The sequence below is a fragment of the Abramis brama genome, assembly GCF_963993115.1.
Source record: "Abramis brama genome assembly, chromosome: 6".
NCBI classification, from domain to species: Eukaryota; Metazoa; Chordata; class Actinopteri; order Cypriniformes; family Leuciscidae; genus Abramis; species Abramis brama.
In genome coordinates this window covers 27,013,522-27,026,610 of record NC_139968.1, presented here as the reverse complement: position 1 = coordinate 27,026,610, position 13,089 = coordinate 27,013,522, and the positions used below count along the sequence as shown (strand labels likewise).

Genomic DNA, 13,089 nt, shown 5'->3' with positions numbered 1-13,089 from the left:
AAATAAATAAATAAAATTACATTTAAAAAGCCAAAAAAATCATTTGATACTTGGCTGTCCTATGGAAGCCAAATTCCACCACAATTGGACAATAAAATAAATATGATTCTTTAAGTCATAATAATGAGAAACTTTCTCATAATTATGAAAAGTATTATATTGAGAAACCTTCTCATAATAATGACATCATATCTGTTTATGTAATTTGTAGCTCTCATTTTGTGTATCAACAAGTCTGTAGCAACATGTTAATGTTAATCATTAATGTTGATCCATGGATTTCAAACAAATAGAAAACTAGAAAGCACACATACATGATATGTTATGTTCACAGCGCTTCATGTTGTGTACAAACATCGGGGGGGGGGGGAGGACGTCACTCGTTCCTACTGTAACCACTTCGTCTTCCATGTTCCACCTCACTTCTTGTACGTGTACCATGTACAGATGAAAGTGGGAGATCTGCCTGGTCCCATTGAAAAAGAAATCGAGGCAACTCGCGGTTGCAGCGTGCTGTATAAAGTATGGACTTAAAGATATTAAATGGATAGGCTAGTCCACCCAAAAATTAAAATTCTGTCATCAATTACTAACCCTCATGTTGTTCCAAATCCATAAGACTTTCGTTCATCTTCAGAACACAAATGAAGATATTTTTCAATAAAATCTGAGCCAGTTCTGTACTTTCCATTGACAGCTACGCAACTACCACTTTGACGCTTCAAAAAGTTCCGCAGCACGTTTGAGCTTCCGCAAGAACCAATGAGGTTCATTCTCGTGTTATGCAGCACGTTTGAGCTTCAGCAAGAACCAATGAGGTTCATTCTTGTGTTACGCAGCACGTTTGAGCTTCAGCAAGAACCAATGAGGTTCATTCTCGTTAAAATGTCCCGCGTGGCTCCTCAAAGTTAGGATGCCGATATAAAAGTATGTTCATTAACAAAAACAGTAACATCTGTAAAAATTGTGACAACCTTATTTTTATAAGGTAAAATTAAAATATTATGACTGTTTGAATTTATTAAAATTAACCATTGGTTATCCACAGAATCATATATTTTGATTATGATAACCACAGTACAAACAATGCAGGTTTCTATGGTATTTATATAAAAAAATAGTAGCCAAAATACATTTAGTATAAATGCAGAAATGCTATAGCTTAATTACAAAAAAATACTGTAATTATATTCCATTACTTATATTAATAATATAATACAATTATATGTATATCCCACATTTCTGCCACAATACCATGGTGCAGTTAGTGTTAATAAAAGTTGCTGATAAAATGAGCAACACATTTAATCAGTGATTACTTGAAAAATATACAAAACTGTAGGTAACCCCATAAAGTTAGACCCTATAAAGAAACCAACATGCTTAATGAAGACCAGGAGTCAAATCAGTTGACAGAGAGGTTACTGAAGACATGTTCTCCACATTTCCAAATGCTGTATGAAATGTGTTTGAGGATCCAGCCTCAAACTTAGGAGACAGAAACACAGTTACTTATAATCAGATGAATAATCTGTTTTGACGTCATTTCTACAGGTTCTAACAGTATAACAGTGCAGATAATTATAGCAATGCCCAAACATGGTATTGTATCAAACCCAAAGTTGTCCTTAAAAAGATTTAACCAGACATATATGGAAGACAGAGGGTATAACACCACCAGGACTTTATAGAAAAATATTACTGTCAATTTTATACAGAATAATATATTACATTATAAAAATAGATATATACGTTCTACAAATATCAACTTTGTACGCCCTCGCTAACAAAAAAGGCGATAAACCAGTGAAACTCCAATATTGCACTGCACTCCAGTGATTATTCCCCCAACCAACCCCAAATAAAAGAGGCAAAATTAACATTTCCCCAATGCAAGTGCTCTTCTAAATATCATAACATTTTCAAAGGCAATTATCATAGAGAAAATCTCATACCATTGCAAAAAACCCGTCACTCGAGTCATCACGTCTCACCAACACAGAAATGCAAACTGTGATTGAACAGTCTCCCTCACTCAGCCCTGATTGGTTAAACTCAACCAATAAGGATTGATGCACATTATTTTTCTGTGATGCTTTAAAATACACATTCAAATGTATGAAAAAAAAAAAAAAAAAAAAACTTTTTAAACAACAGCCCTAATATTATCCATCTGCCTAATTCCTTTTTCTCCAATCAAAACCCAATCTGGAGGGTGCTAGTGGTGACATCAAATGCACGCCAAAAAAAAAAAAAAAAAGCCAAATATTGTTCCCAATCAAAACTAACTACAATTTTCTACAAAACATATCAAACAAAAATAGACCTGTTCACATTAAGAATGATGACTATAATGATAACTATATTAGTATCCACACCAATGGGCGATAACGTTGTTTATTCGTTGTTTAGTCATCTGCCACTCTCGCAGCAATTGCTTAAGGCAGATTTATACAATAGATTGTTTGATGCATTTTGTCACATTTGGTGAGGATGCAGCGTTGCACTTCAAAGTGCTGGATCTGAAGATGAACTGCTTACTGTGATTTTAGACATTTGTTTTTTGTATGATTGCGTAAAGAAGACGAAGAAGCGAAACTTTTCCCACACGGAGGGCAGTGATACGGCTTTCTGGTGTGGGTTTTCATGTGACCCTTAAGGTGTCCTTTTCGTGCAAAACTCTTCCCACACTGATCACATGTGAAGGGTTTCTCTCCAGTGTGGACCCTCTCGTGTGTTTTCAGATGTTCTGACTGACGGAATCTCTTGTCGCAGTGTGAACACTTGTAAGGTTTTTCTCCAGTGTGGATCCTCTGGTGTCGTTTCAGTTGAGCATCATCAAAAAAGGTGTTCCCACAATCAAAGCACATATAATTCTTCACACCACTGTGTCTTTTCTGATGTATTTTTAAAGTAGCCAGCTCACTAAAACTCTTTCCACACAAAGAACACACATGAGGCTTCTCTTTTGTGTGAACTTTCATGTGGTTCTTCAGGGCATCTCCCCTAAAAAATCTTTTACCGCACTGATCACAGATAAATGGTCTTTTTCCAGAATGATAACGCAGATGTAATTTAAAAGAGTCTGCCTTTCTGAATCTCTTCCCACACTGATCACATGTGTATGGCTTCTCTCCAGTGTGGATTTTCATGTGTTCCTTAAGGCCTGCCTTTTGTGTGAAACTCTTCCCACACTGATCACATGTGTGTGGCTTCTCTCCCGTGTGGATTTTCATGTGAAGCGCAAGACTTTGTTTGGATGGGAAACTCATTCCACACTGAGGGCAGGTTAAAGTTTTTTTGGCTCTTCTTTTCAATAAAAAATTACTTTCACCCTGTGAGCAACTCGAAGATTTTTCTCCAGTTTTGACATGATGTTTCTCCTCCGCTTCACTCAGTTCTTCACTCTCCTCGTTGTCTTCCATCAGGTCTAAAATTAAAGTAAAAAAGGTTTAATTTTCAGTAAATCATTTAAAAAAAAAGATTAACGAGATAAATGTGAAGGGAAAGGACATACAGTGGGGAGAACAAGTATTTGATACACTGCCAATTTTGCAGGTTTTCCCACTTACAAAGCATGTAGAAGTCTAATTTTTATCATAGGTACTCTTCAACTGTGAGTGACGGAATCTAAAACAAAAATCCAGAAAATCACATTGTATGATTTTTAAGTAATTCATTTGCATTTTATTGCATGACACAAGTATTTGATACATAAGAAAAGCTGAACTTAATATTTGGTACAGAAACCTTTGTTTGCAATTACAGAGATCATATGTTTCCTGTAGTTCTTGACCAGGTTTGCACACACTGCAGCAGGGATTTTGGCCCACTCCTCCATACAGACCTTCTCCAGATCCTTTAGGTTTCGGGGTTGTCGCTGGGCAATATGGACTTTCAGCTCCCTCCAAAGATTTTCTATTGGGTTCAGGTCTGGAGACTGGCTAGGCCACTCCAGGACCTTGAGATGCTTCTTACGGAGCCATCCCCAAAGAATGATGTTTCCACCTCCATGCTTCACGGTTGGGATGGTGTTCTTGGGGTTGTATTCATCCTTCTTCCTTCTCCAAACACGGCGAGTGGAGTTTAGACCAAAAAGCTCTATTTTTGTCTCATCAGACTACATGACCTTCTCCCATTCCTCCTCTGGATCATCCAGATGGTCATTGGCAAACTTCAGACAGGCCTGGACATGCGCTGGCTTGAACAGGGGGACCTTGCGTGCGCTGCAGGATTTTAATCCATGATGGCATAGTGTGTTACTAATGGTTTTCTTTGAGACTGTGGTCCCAGCTCTGTTCAGGTCATTGAACAGGTCCTGCCGTGTAGTTCTGGGCTGATCCCTCACCTTCCTCATGATCATTGATGCCCCACGAGGTGAGATCTTGCATGGTGCCCCAGACCGAGGGAGATTGACCGCCATCTTGAACTTCTTCCATTTTCTAATAATTGCGCCAACAGTTGTTGCCTTCTCACCAAGCTGCTTGCCTATTGTCCTGTAGCCCATCCCAGCCTTGTGCAGGTCTACAATTTTAGCCCTGATATCCTTACACAGCTCTCTGGTCTTGGCCATTGTGGAGAGGTTGGAGTTTGTTTGATTGAGTGTGTGGACAGGTGTCTTCTATACAGGTAACGAGTTCAAACAGGTGCAGTTAATACAGGTAATGAGTGGAGAACAGGAGGACTTCTTAAAGAAAAACTAACAGGTCTGTGAGAGCCGTAATTGCTTCTGGTTGGTAGGTGATCAAATACTTATGTCATGCAATAAAATGCAAATTAATTATTTAAAAATCATACAATGTGATTTTCTGGATTTTTGTTTTAGATTCCGTCTCTCACAGTTAAAGAGTACCTATGATAAAAATTACAGACCTCTGCTTTGTAAGTAAGAAAACCTGCAAAATCGGCAGTAAAAGTGAACCCTGATGTAATAGTAGAAAGAAGAGAACTGCTATACAACAATTATCTTGATGCATTTATCTTATAGTTTTACAAATATTCCCATTATTTAAGCATTTTCACAGGGATCACGGGGGGCTCTGTTCTGCAGCTGACAGTTTTATATGGTTGTATTTTAGGGGCTCTGTAATGTATCCCTTTTCACAGTAACACTTTTCACTTTTTTACAGTAACCAAACTACATCATACAGTTATAGATCTCGTCAGACCGAACAACTTTCGTGCTCTAATTCATACGCCAGCCCAAAAGGAAGTTAGCTATTATGGGTTGTTTGAAAAACTATTTGATATACTCCTCCTAGAGGATTTATCCGATCGCCACCAAACTCAGTCAGCATGAAGAAAAGACTTTGAGCATGCTAAATTGTGAGGGGATTTTTGATCTCTCAAACGGTTTGGCCGTGGTCTCTCAAACTTATGGCGAAAAAAGGGAAACTGGAAGTGTGTTATAACTTCTGAATACATTGATTGATTTTGAATGACAAAATACAGACAAGAACCAGTTTATTTGTAGTGCACTGACAATATAGTTTTACATTTACATTTACGCATTTGGCAGACGCTTTTATCCAAAGTGACATTGCATTTCAAGGAACACATTTACATTCTTATCAGTTCTTGTTGTCCCTGGGAATCGACTTTGGCATTACAAGCGCCAATGCTTTACTGTTTGAGCTAAAGGAAGTTTTATATAATTAGCTCAACAATAAGGTTAATAAAAATATATATTTTTTAAACTTAAGATGACTACTTATAGAATTACAAAATTTTGATCTGCAAATAACTTCACTCATTTCAAAGTGACCTGTAACATCCTATGACATCATATTCATCTAAATTTAAATGATCTCATGGATGTGGCGGCTGTTGTTTATAGTCATAGTGGGACCAGCTACTGCAGTAAATGTGGCATATTCAAAGGATTTTGACATCTTTATTTTACATGTACCTGCTTTAAATGCACATTGCCCGCCATGCACAGGTTTCCTTAAGCCACCGGGGGGGGCGGCGGCTGGGCTTGGACCCGTCATCACTGCTTGCAGATATATTTATGCATTGAAAGTGTTAGAGCTACTGTAGGCCCAACTTGGCTGTAGGCCAATCTAGGACACTGCAAGTACACTAGTTACAATGTTTCACAAAAACAAGTTTTTTTGTTTGCTTAAAACAAGCATATTTTGTTGAATGTAGACATTGTAAGTCCACTATTTACTCAATGATTCATGCATGTACTAATCTTTATCAGTCTCTTTTATTGCAAATTGCTGAAAGCACAAATCTTTTTTTAGTTTTTTTTTATAATAAAGTGACTGGCAGGATGCCACCATTATAAACAAATCAGCAGAGTAATGAAACAATTAGGGCTGGAATGACGCGTTGACATAATTGTTCACGTTAATTAGTAAATTTTCGTGAAATGTGTCGATTTGTCATGCTATTTATGTTCCCCAATGATGGCAGCTCTTGGGCATGCTGAAAATCAGCCGTTATTACAAGTATGGCAAAAAATGTATTACAAGTATTACAACATTTTATAAGTATTTTCAAACAGAGATAGAATAAAGTGGTGCTCTGCAAGTTCTGTAACACCGAAATGGCAAACCACAGCAGCACAAGCATACGAAAAGAAAAAAAAATCCTGGGTCTCTTACGAGATGGCAGCGTACGTATTTGGACTATTACAGTGAAATTTTACGCATCAATATAATACAGTCAGTTGTACGAGCTGCCATGGCTGCGAATTCAGGGCCCAAACGTACTCTCAGCAACCCGTTGCAAAGCATTTAACACTGTTGTTGGTAATTTAAAATATCTAATGGAGGAACTCGTTACTTGATTGGACTCATTTATTTATTATTTAACTACACCCTGTCGATAGTGATAAAACATCACGGTATATGGAAATCGCCATGTTTGACACTGCTGCTATGCTACTTTAATCTCCTGAAGGATTCACACTCGTAAGCAGTTGCTGCTGTAAATCCCCAAAAATAATCAATAGATTTATAGATGGAAAAAATAATCGTTTGTTCCAGTGCTAGAAACAATTAGGTGGGAGTATTGGGGAGATTCCAAGAAGAAAAGGAGAAAAAACGTGATGAGATCATTGTTCAAAACTGTATGAAATGCGAGTTGCAAATGGGATTGTGAGTTGCATTGCTTTGTTGTCTCAAACAATAATGTCTGATTTTGACATCCATAACTTTCTGACTCAAGAGATTTATTTATTTTTTTTTAAATGGAGAAGACTTTCTACGACATTCCGATAACAAGCCATGCGAAATGAACACTAAAGCAATTTAGTATTTTCGGTTTCGTTTGTTATTTTCATGAAAATGTATAATTATTCCAGCGAATATGGGTGGGCAATATACCAGTAGACAGATAAACCAGTTGCAGTGTTGCATCATCACAAAGTTATTTTATTCATGCATTTTAAGCTTTGCCAGTTTAAACTTTTTCAGGGCTCTACTGATAAGAGTCTCGCATGGAGAGATTGGAATTTATTTGTGTGCCTGAGGAGCAGGGAAGTATTTGATTATTTAAGCGCAATAAGATGTACAATAATTGCTGTTCTTGCATGTTGCTGAATTGAGTTCTCTTTCACAGTTTATTGCGCTTAAATTGTCAAATTCTGCCCTGCACTTCAGGCACACAAAGAAATTCCAATCTCCCTATGTGAGACTCTTATCAGTAGAGCCTGACTGGATGAGTTAACTATCTAGCCTTATTTCAAACTGTTTAAAACAAAGAACGAATATGAAGTTAAAGGGTTAGTTCGCCCAAAAATTAATCATCAGTCTGGGTTTGTCTGATCTACCAGCAAGAAGAAACAAGCCAGCTAACCAGTCTAGTCTCACTTTCAGGAATTCAGGGAATTTCGAGTTAAGGACAGTAAAAAATTCAGTTATAAATAATAACAGTTTTTTTAAATAAAAATAAATAATAATCTTTATTGTATAAGGTGCTATAGAAATAAAGGTGACTTGAAAGGTAACTTGACTAATTGTTGAAAACAAAAATAGTCAAATAGTCAAAAAAAAGAAAATTTAGTTTCAGGCTCCATTTTGTATCCAGATCATGGAACGTGTCCCATATATTATTTGCTATTATTACTTTTTTTACTTTAATGTTATTTCACAGCTCTTATGACTTTTCTAACAACAACCAAAACATATATTCACCATTACCACTGATTAACTGATAAAGTTGATAACCTTAATGACCTTCAGCATCATTAATGAATAATCAAGAATAAACACCAACCTCTTTGTTCTTCAGTATCTTCATGTTTTATTCTGCAGGATTCTGGATCATTCATGTTCTCACTGTTCAACTCTGTCTTCATCACTCTTAGGCTGATGAAAATATTACAGCATTTATTGGTAATGTCTTGTAGGAGCAGCTTCACTGAAGGTGAATTGATGTGTGACAGAAGCAGATCTGCAAAAATCAAAAATCAATTATTGAATTGATATTTTCCTTAATTTACATATTTTAAGCATTTATGTGTTGGTTGACTATCCATCTATCAAAATGTCAAGTCACTGAATTGTTACACACACACACACACACACATATATATATATATATATATATATATATATATATATATATATATATATATATATATAATGTATGTATGTATGTATGTATGCGTGCGTGCGTGTAACAATTCAGAGGATCCAAATATTAATAATGTTAGAATAAAAAAATAAACAAACTTAGAAATAAATGACTAGATTAGCAAAAAAAAAAAAAAAAAAAAAAAAAAAATTATATATATATATATATATATATATCAGTCCACTTGATTTCAACTTTCAACTATTTAACTTGCCATGTACCAGTGCTTTTGTTAGCTGTTGTTATGTGTAAATGAGGAATCAGTCAGTCACAGACTGTAACAAAATAAATGCTCTTAAGAGATATGTAGTAGATATCAAAAGTGGTAATGGTAGTTTGCCTCTCTCTTTTTTGACACCGATTAAATGAGCTTTAAATGGCACATGTGCTATGAAGACATCAGGATAATGAATGAGGTGAAAACAGAATGTATTTATATGTGTTTGTGGTAGAAACATTATTTGAGTCAGGATGTATGCTGCTAAAAGAGTATAAAACTGCTTTATAGTACTATTGCTCACAATCTAATAAAATTTCTCAATAATTTTCTCAAGTAAATTTCTCAATAATACTCACAATAAACCATCACTAATACATCCAAAACAAATACAAATGACATTCATCTTCAGAGTTTTTTTCCACTTCCTTTCTGTTAGAGAAATTAGTTACAGTTATAACTTAAGTACAGCAGCATAATAGGTCAGTATGAATCTATAGTTCGATTTTCAAATAAAGTACATTCATAGCAATGAAGGAATTAGATCGTTATGCTAAAAAAGGTCACACACCTTTAAAATGAAAAGCGCGACAGAGCTAACTTATATTTCAATATTTCCTTTATCAAACTTACTTCACATTTATATACAGATTCACGTTTACCTTTGATGATAGATTTAAAGGGTCCCGGCTACTCACAGGCTCAATATGAAGTATTTGTCAGTAACTCTTCGACTATATTTTTGAATTATAAGAAAATACAGTAACTAAAACATACAGAGCACCGCTAATTCAGCGTATTCATCCTCGTCTACTTCTTCTTTTTCTTCTTCTGGTGTTTCATGGCGGTTGGCACACCAACTTTAATGGTGCATTCCCGCCACCTAATGGATTGGAGTGTGGAGCACATAATGGTTGGAAAGTTGGGAAACAAACAGGGGAGATGTACCCGTCCTATATTTTATATATATATATATATATATATATATATATATATATATATATAACTGTAAATTCTAAATTATATTGATATGGTTTCTTTTAAGCAATTCAGTATTTAATGGTAAATTATTTGGCCCATTTCCTAACAGGGAGTTATTTATTATAGATCTTAAAGTGGAAATCAGTTTACCAAATGTAAACTTGACTGACTGCTTCATTTCCACTTTAAAGCTTGAGTTAGACAAAATCTTGCATCAAATATGCATCACATTTTATGTTCTACTCTTCTTGACCACATTTGACACATTTACCAGTCTCATGTTACAAACCTTTCCAGCTTTTTTCTAATGGTGGAAAATCCCATTCTGTTCACTTTTTAAAAAACTGTATGTAATCGGTAGTGTTTGTTTACATCTGTACCTTTCCCATGTGATTAAGTGATTAAGAACTATTGGCATGAAGAATTGGCATATACTTTCCTGCAGCTGTTAATAGTGAGACTCATGAAACAGCAGAGATCTGACCTAGTGATTGAGGTAGAAAGGGATTATTTGAGTCAGGGTGCTGCTAAAAGAGTATAAAACTGCCCTGTATTAGTATTATTACTCACAATATGTGAAGAATAAAATTTTCACAGCTCTCAGTCAGAAGAGTTTGGCGAGAGATGATAAATCTTCTTCTTCTTACTGGTGGGTCGCATACCAGCTTTTTAGGTTCATACCATTTAGGCGCCCCCTCCTGTGCTTGAGAGTAAAGTGATTTCAGTATAGGTGTACATCCATAGACATAGAGATCCATAGACATAATAAATACATAGACGCCCTATTGGCCGTTGGATCGTACGCAATGGCGGCGTCATATTGTGGAGGGCAACTTCCCCATATCTCTCATAACGGGAATTGAGAAAAATGCCTGCTTGTGTGCTACTTTGGGGCTGTACAAATAGCCGCACAATTGAAAACAGGTCGCGAGAAATTACCTTTCACAAGCAAGACTGAACATTTGTTTCTGGTTGTATTTGGTCATTATATAATTAGTAATAATAACGTTAGTTGGCCACCGGAGTCAGTCAGAGTAAAATAGCTAGCTAAATGTCATTAGTTAACTTAGCCGTGAAAGTTGAAACATGAGTTGAAATTATTTACATTATAGCTTATAGCTTTAGCTTATATTATATTTTAAAAGTAATATTAAAATATTAGTAAAAATACTAATATGGAGTAAAAATAGGAGGGGAAGACGATGATCCCACAGGCAACGTGTGGACTCCCCTCTGGACCTGTAGACGCCGGCCAAAATCAGTAGCCCCATGTAGGCACGGAGATCTGTGGAGTCCACCCCATTTCCTCATTGTGCGGCGCCCATGGAGGTTGGTCATGCTGACAATGAGGACAATCATCTCCTCCGTAAAAAACAGACTGAACACAGTATCCATGTTCTGGACCCTTGCGATGGCATAGCGCGTCGGCCCTGGAGTCACACCTCTGGCAGGCTGAAGAAAGGGAGTTGTCTCCGCGTTGCTGGAAAACCACACTTCGCCGTTTCTCCCAATCCACCCAGATCCAGGATCCTCCGAATCCTCCTCGCCTTCAGTGGAAGCTAGAGAGGATGATGAGGGTGCCACATCCAAATCAGGATCTGACTCTCCTGAGTCTGTGGTGTCAGAGGGAGAAGACGATACATCCTGCAGCTCGCTGGAGGGGTCAGGCTGCATAATCATCTCTAAAACTTCACTACAAGTCAAGCCCTTTCTCATGTTGCTTGCTGTTCTTCTCACCATCAAATGACCAGGGGCCTGTACCATGAAGGTAGCTGAACAAACTCGGGGTTACAGGATTAGTTTTGAGTTGACAAAACCAAACCGATGCAATCAGGCTTTATTGGTACCATGATGCAGCTCATCAACTTTCTCTGTCAACTCAGGCTTTGATCCTCAAGCTATGATTACTCCATGCGCGCGTGCACATAAAAGAGTGACGTCGACACTGAACAACCAATCGCGGGTCGCGATTTTTCCGCAGAGGAGCAAGAGATAATCATTCATAATTACGATGAATTTAATTGTATTTGTATTACAATTAAAATGTATTTCAAGCTCGAAACAATACTGTCTCTGCTGCCAAAGCAAGAGAAGACTGTTGGAGAAAGATTGCTGATTGTTAATGTGTAAGTTAAACAAATACATTCTATATTTATGCAAAATTATGTATGTATGTGTTGCCTATACGTGTAATATAGCCTATAGCCTATTTTTATAATATATAAAAATGTGCATGTACTAAGAAAGATTAATATTCATTGATTTTTAGATGCAACCCCAACTCCAAATGTTCTTGGCAGCAGATTAAGACAAAATATAAAAATATAATTCAAAGTGAGTGAGTATTTACCACAACCTTTTATTACTTTTGTGAACATTTTATTACAAACACTTGTTTGCAGCAAACAGAAATAAAGAGTTAAATTCAGAAAACCAGAATACACTGGCAGAGTAGTTGGCTCTCAGATTATGGATGGGATTACAGGTGCTGTACAATCTGACCCTGGTGCTGGCTCCTCTAAGCAAGTAACACTGGGTACGTGTGCAATACATTACTACTTTTTTAAGTTTTAAATATGGCTGACTGTATGTTCTGCAGTAGAGGGAAATACAGTGTCCCTGTTGAAGCCAGCACACATGCACACAGTCTCCCACACAGAGGTCAGTATGCAGCAGACAGAACACCAAACATAACCTGCTTTACAACAGTTATGCTTTACATTGACCTATTTTTATTTATTAGGGTGGAGGAAATGAAGACACTCTGTCTGTGTGTTTTCAGACAGTTGCTGATGTGAATGCACTGGGCTTTTTATTATGGCAAACATTTGAATGTGTGGCATAAAAAAGGGACTGGCCCAAGTTACACATCTCTTTTATTGTAGGATTTTTCACAACCTGCCCCAGAAACTGAGGCCTCTACCTCAATGGGCTTCAGAAGAAATGTGTAAGGATTTAAAACCCTTGACATAAATTAGTCAGTCCTGTGTTTGTAGGAAGTCAAGGAACTTTTTGTGATTTTGATGAGCCTCCAGAAAACTTGTAATGATCATGTTTGTGGTGGAATTATGTTTCAGGTGGAAACAGACTCAGTCAGGGCCCTGTACAAAATGAGTCTTGAACTAGACTGCACACTAAAGGAGACTTGAACTAGACTGCACACTAAAGGAGTCTTGAACTAGACTGCACACTAAAGGAGACTTGAACTAGACTGCACACTAAAGGAGTCTTGAACTAGACTAGACTGCACACTAAAGGAGCAGACTGTGAGCTGAGGAGGCTCCAAACAAAATCAAACAGCTGGA

At 36.9% G+C, this 13,089-nt stretch overlaps 1 protein-coding gene across 3 annotated transcripts; it reads right to left on the bottom strand.

Moving 5' to 3' along the window:
• Nucleotides 1–1,089: 1,089 nt before the first annotated feature.
• Nucleotides 1,090–9,661, bottom strand: LOC311085654 (uncharacterized protein). Of its 3 annotated transcripts, none has more exons than XR_014606891.1 (4): nt 9,466–9,636; nt 8,227–8,403; nt 3,573–3,630; nt 1,090–3,430 (listed from the first exon to the last, which is right to left on the bottom strand). XR_014606891.1 is itself a non-coding variant. In XM_084118218.1 (4 exons), the coding sequence occupies exons 2-4, from the start codon at nt 8,306–8,308 to the stop codon at nt 2,538–2,540; spliced, it is 1,059 nt and encodes a 352-aa protein (XP_083974344.1). In that variant the 5' UTR covers nt 8,309–8,403; nt 9,466–9,636; the 3' UTR covers nt 1,090–2,537. The 3 variants fall into 3 exon arrangements, 2 of the variants coding, with proteins under 2 accessions (XP_083974344.1, XP_083974345.1); XM_084118218.1 differs by lacking the exon at nt 3,573–3,630 and adding an exon at nt 5,909–5,992; XM_084118219.1 differs by lacking the exon at nt 3,573–3,630 and having other exon boundaries at nt 9,466–9,661.
• Between the last annotated feature and the right edge of the window lie 3,428 nt (nt 9,662–13,089).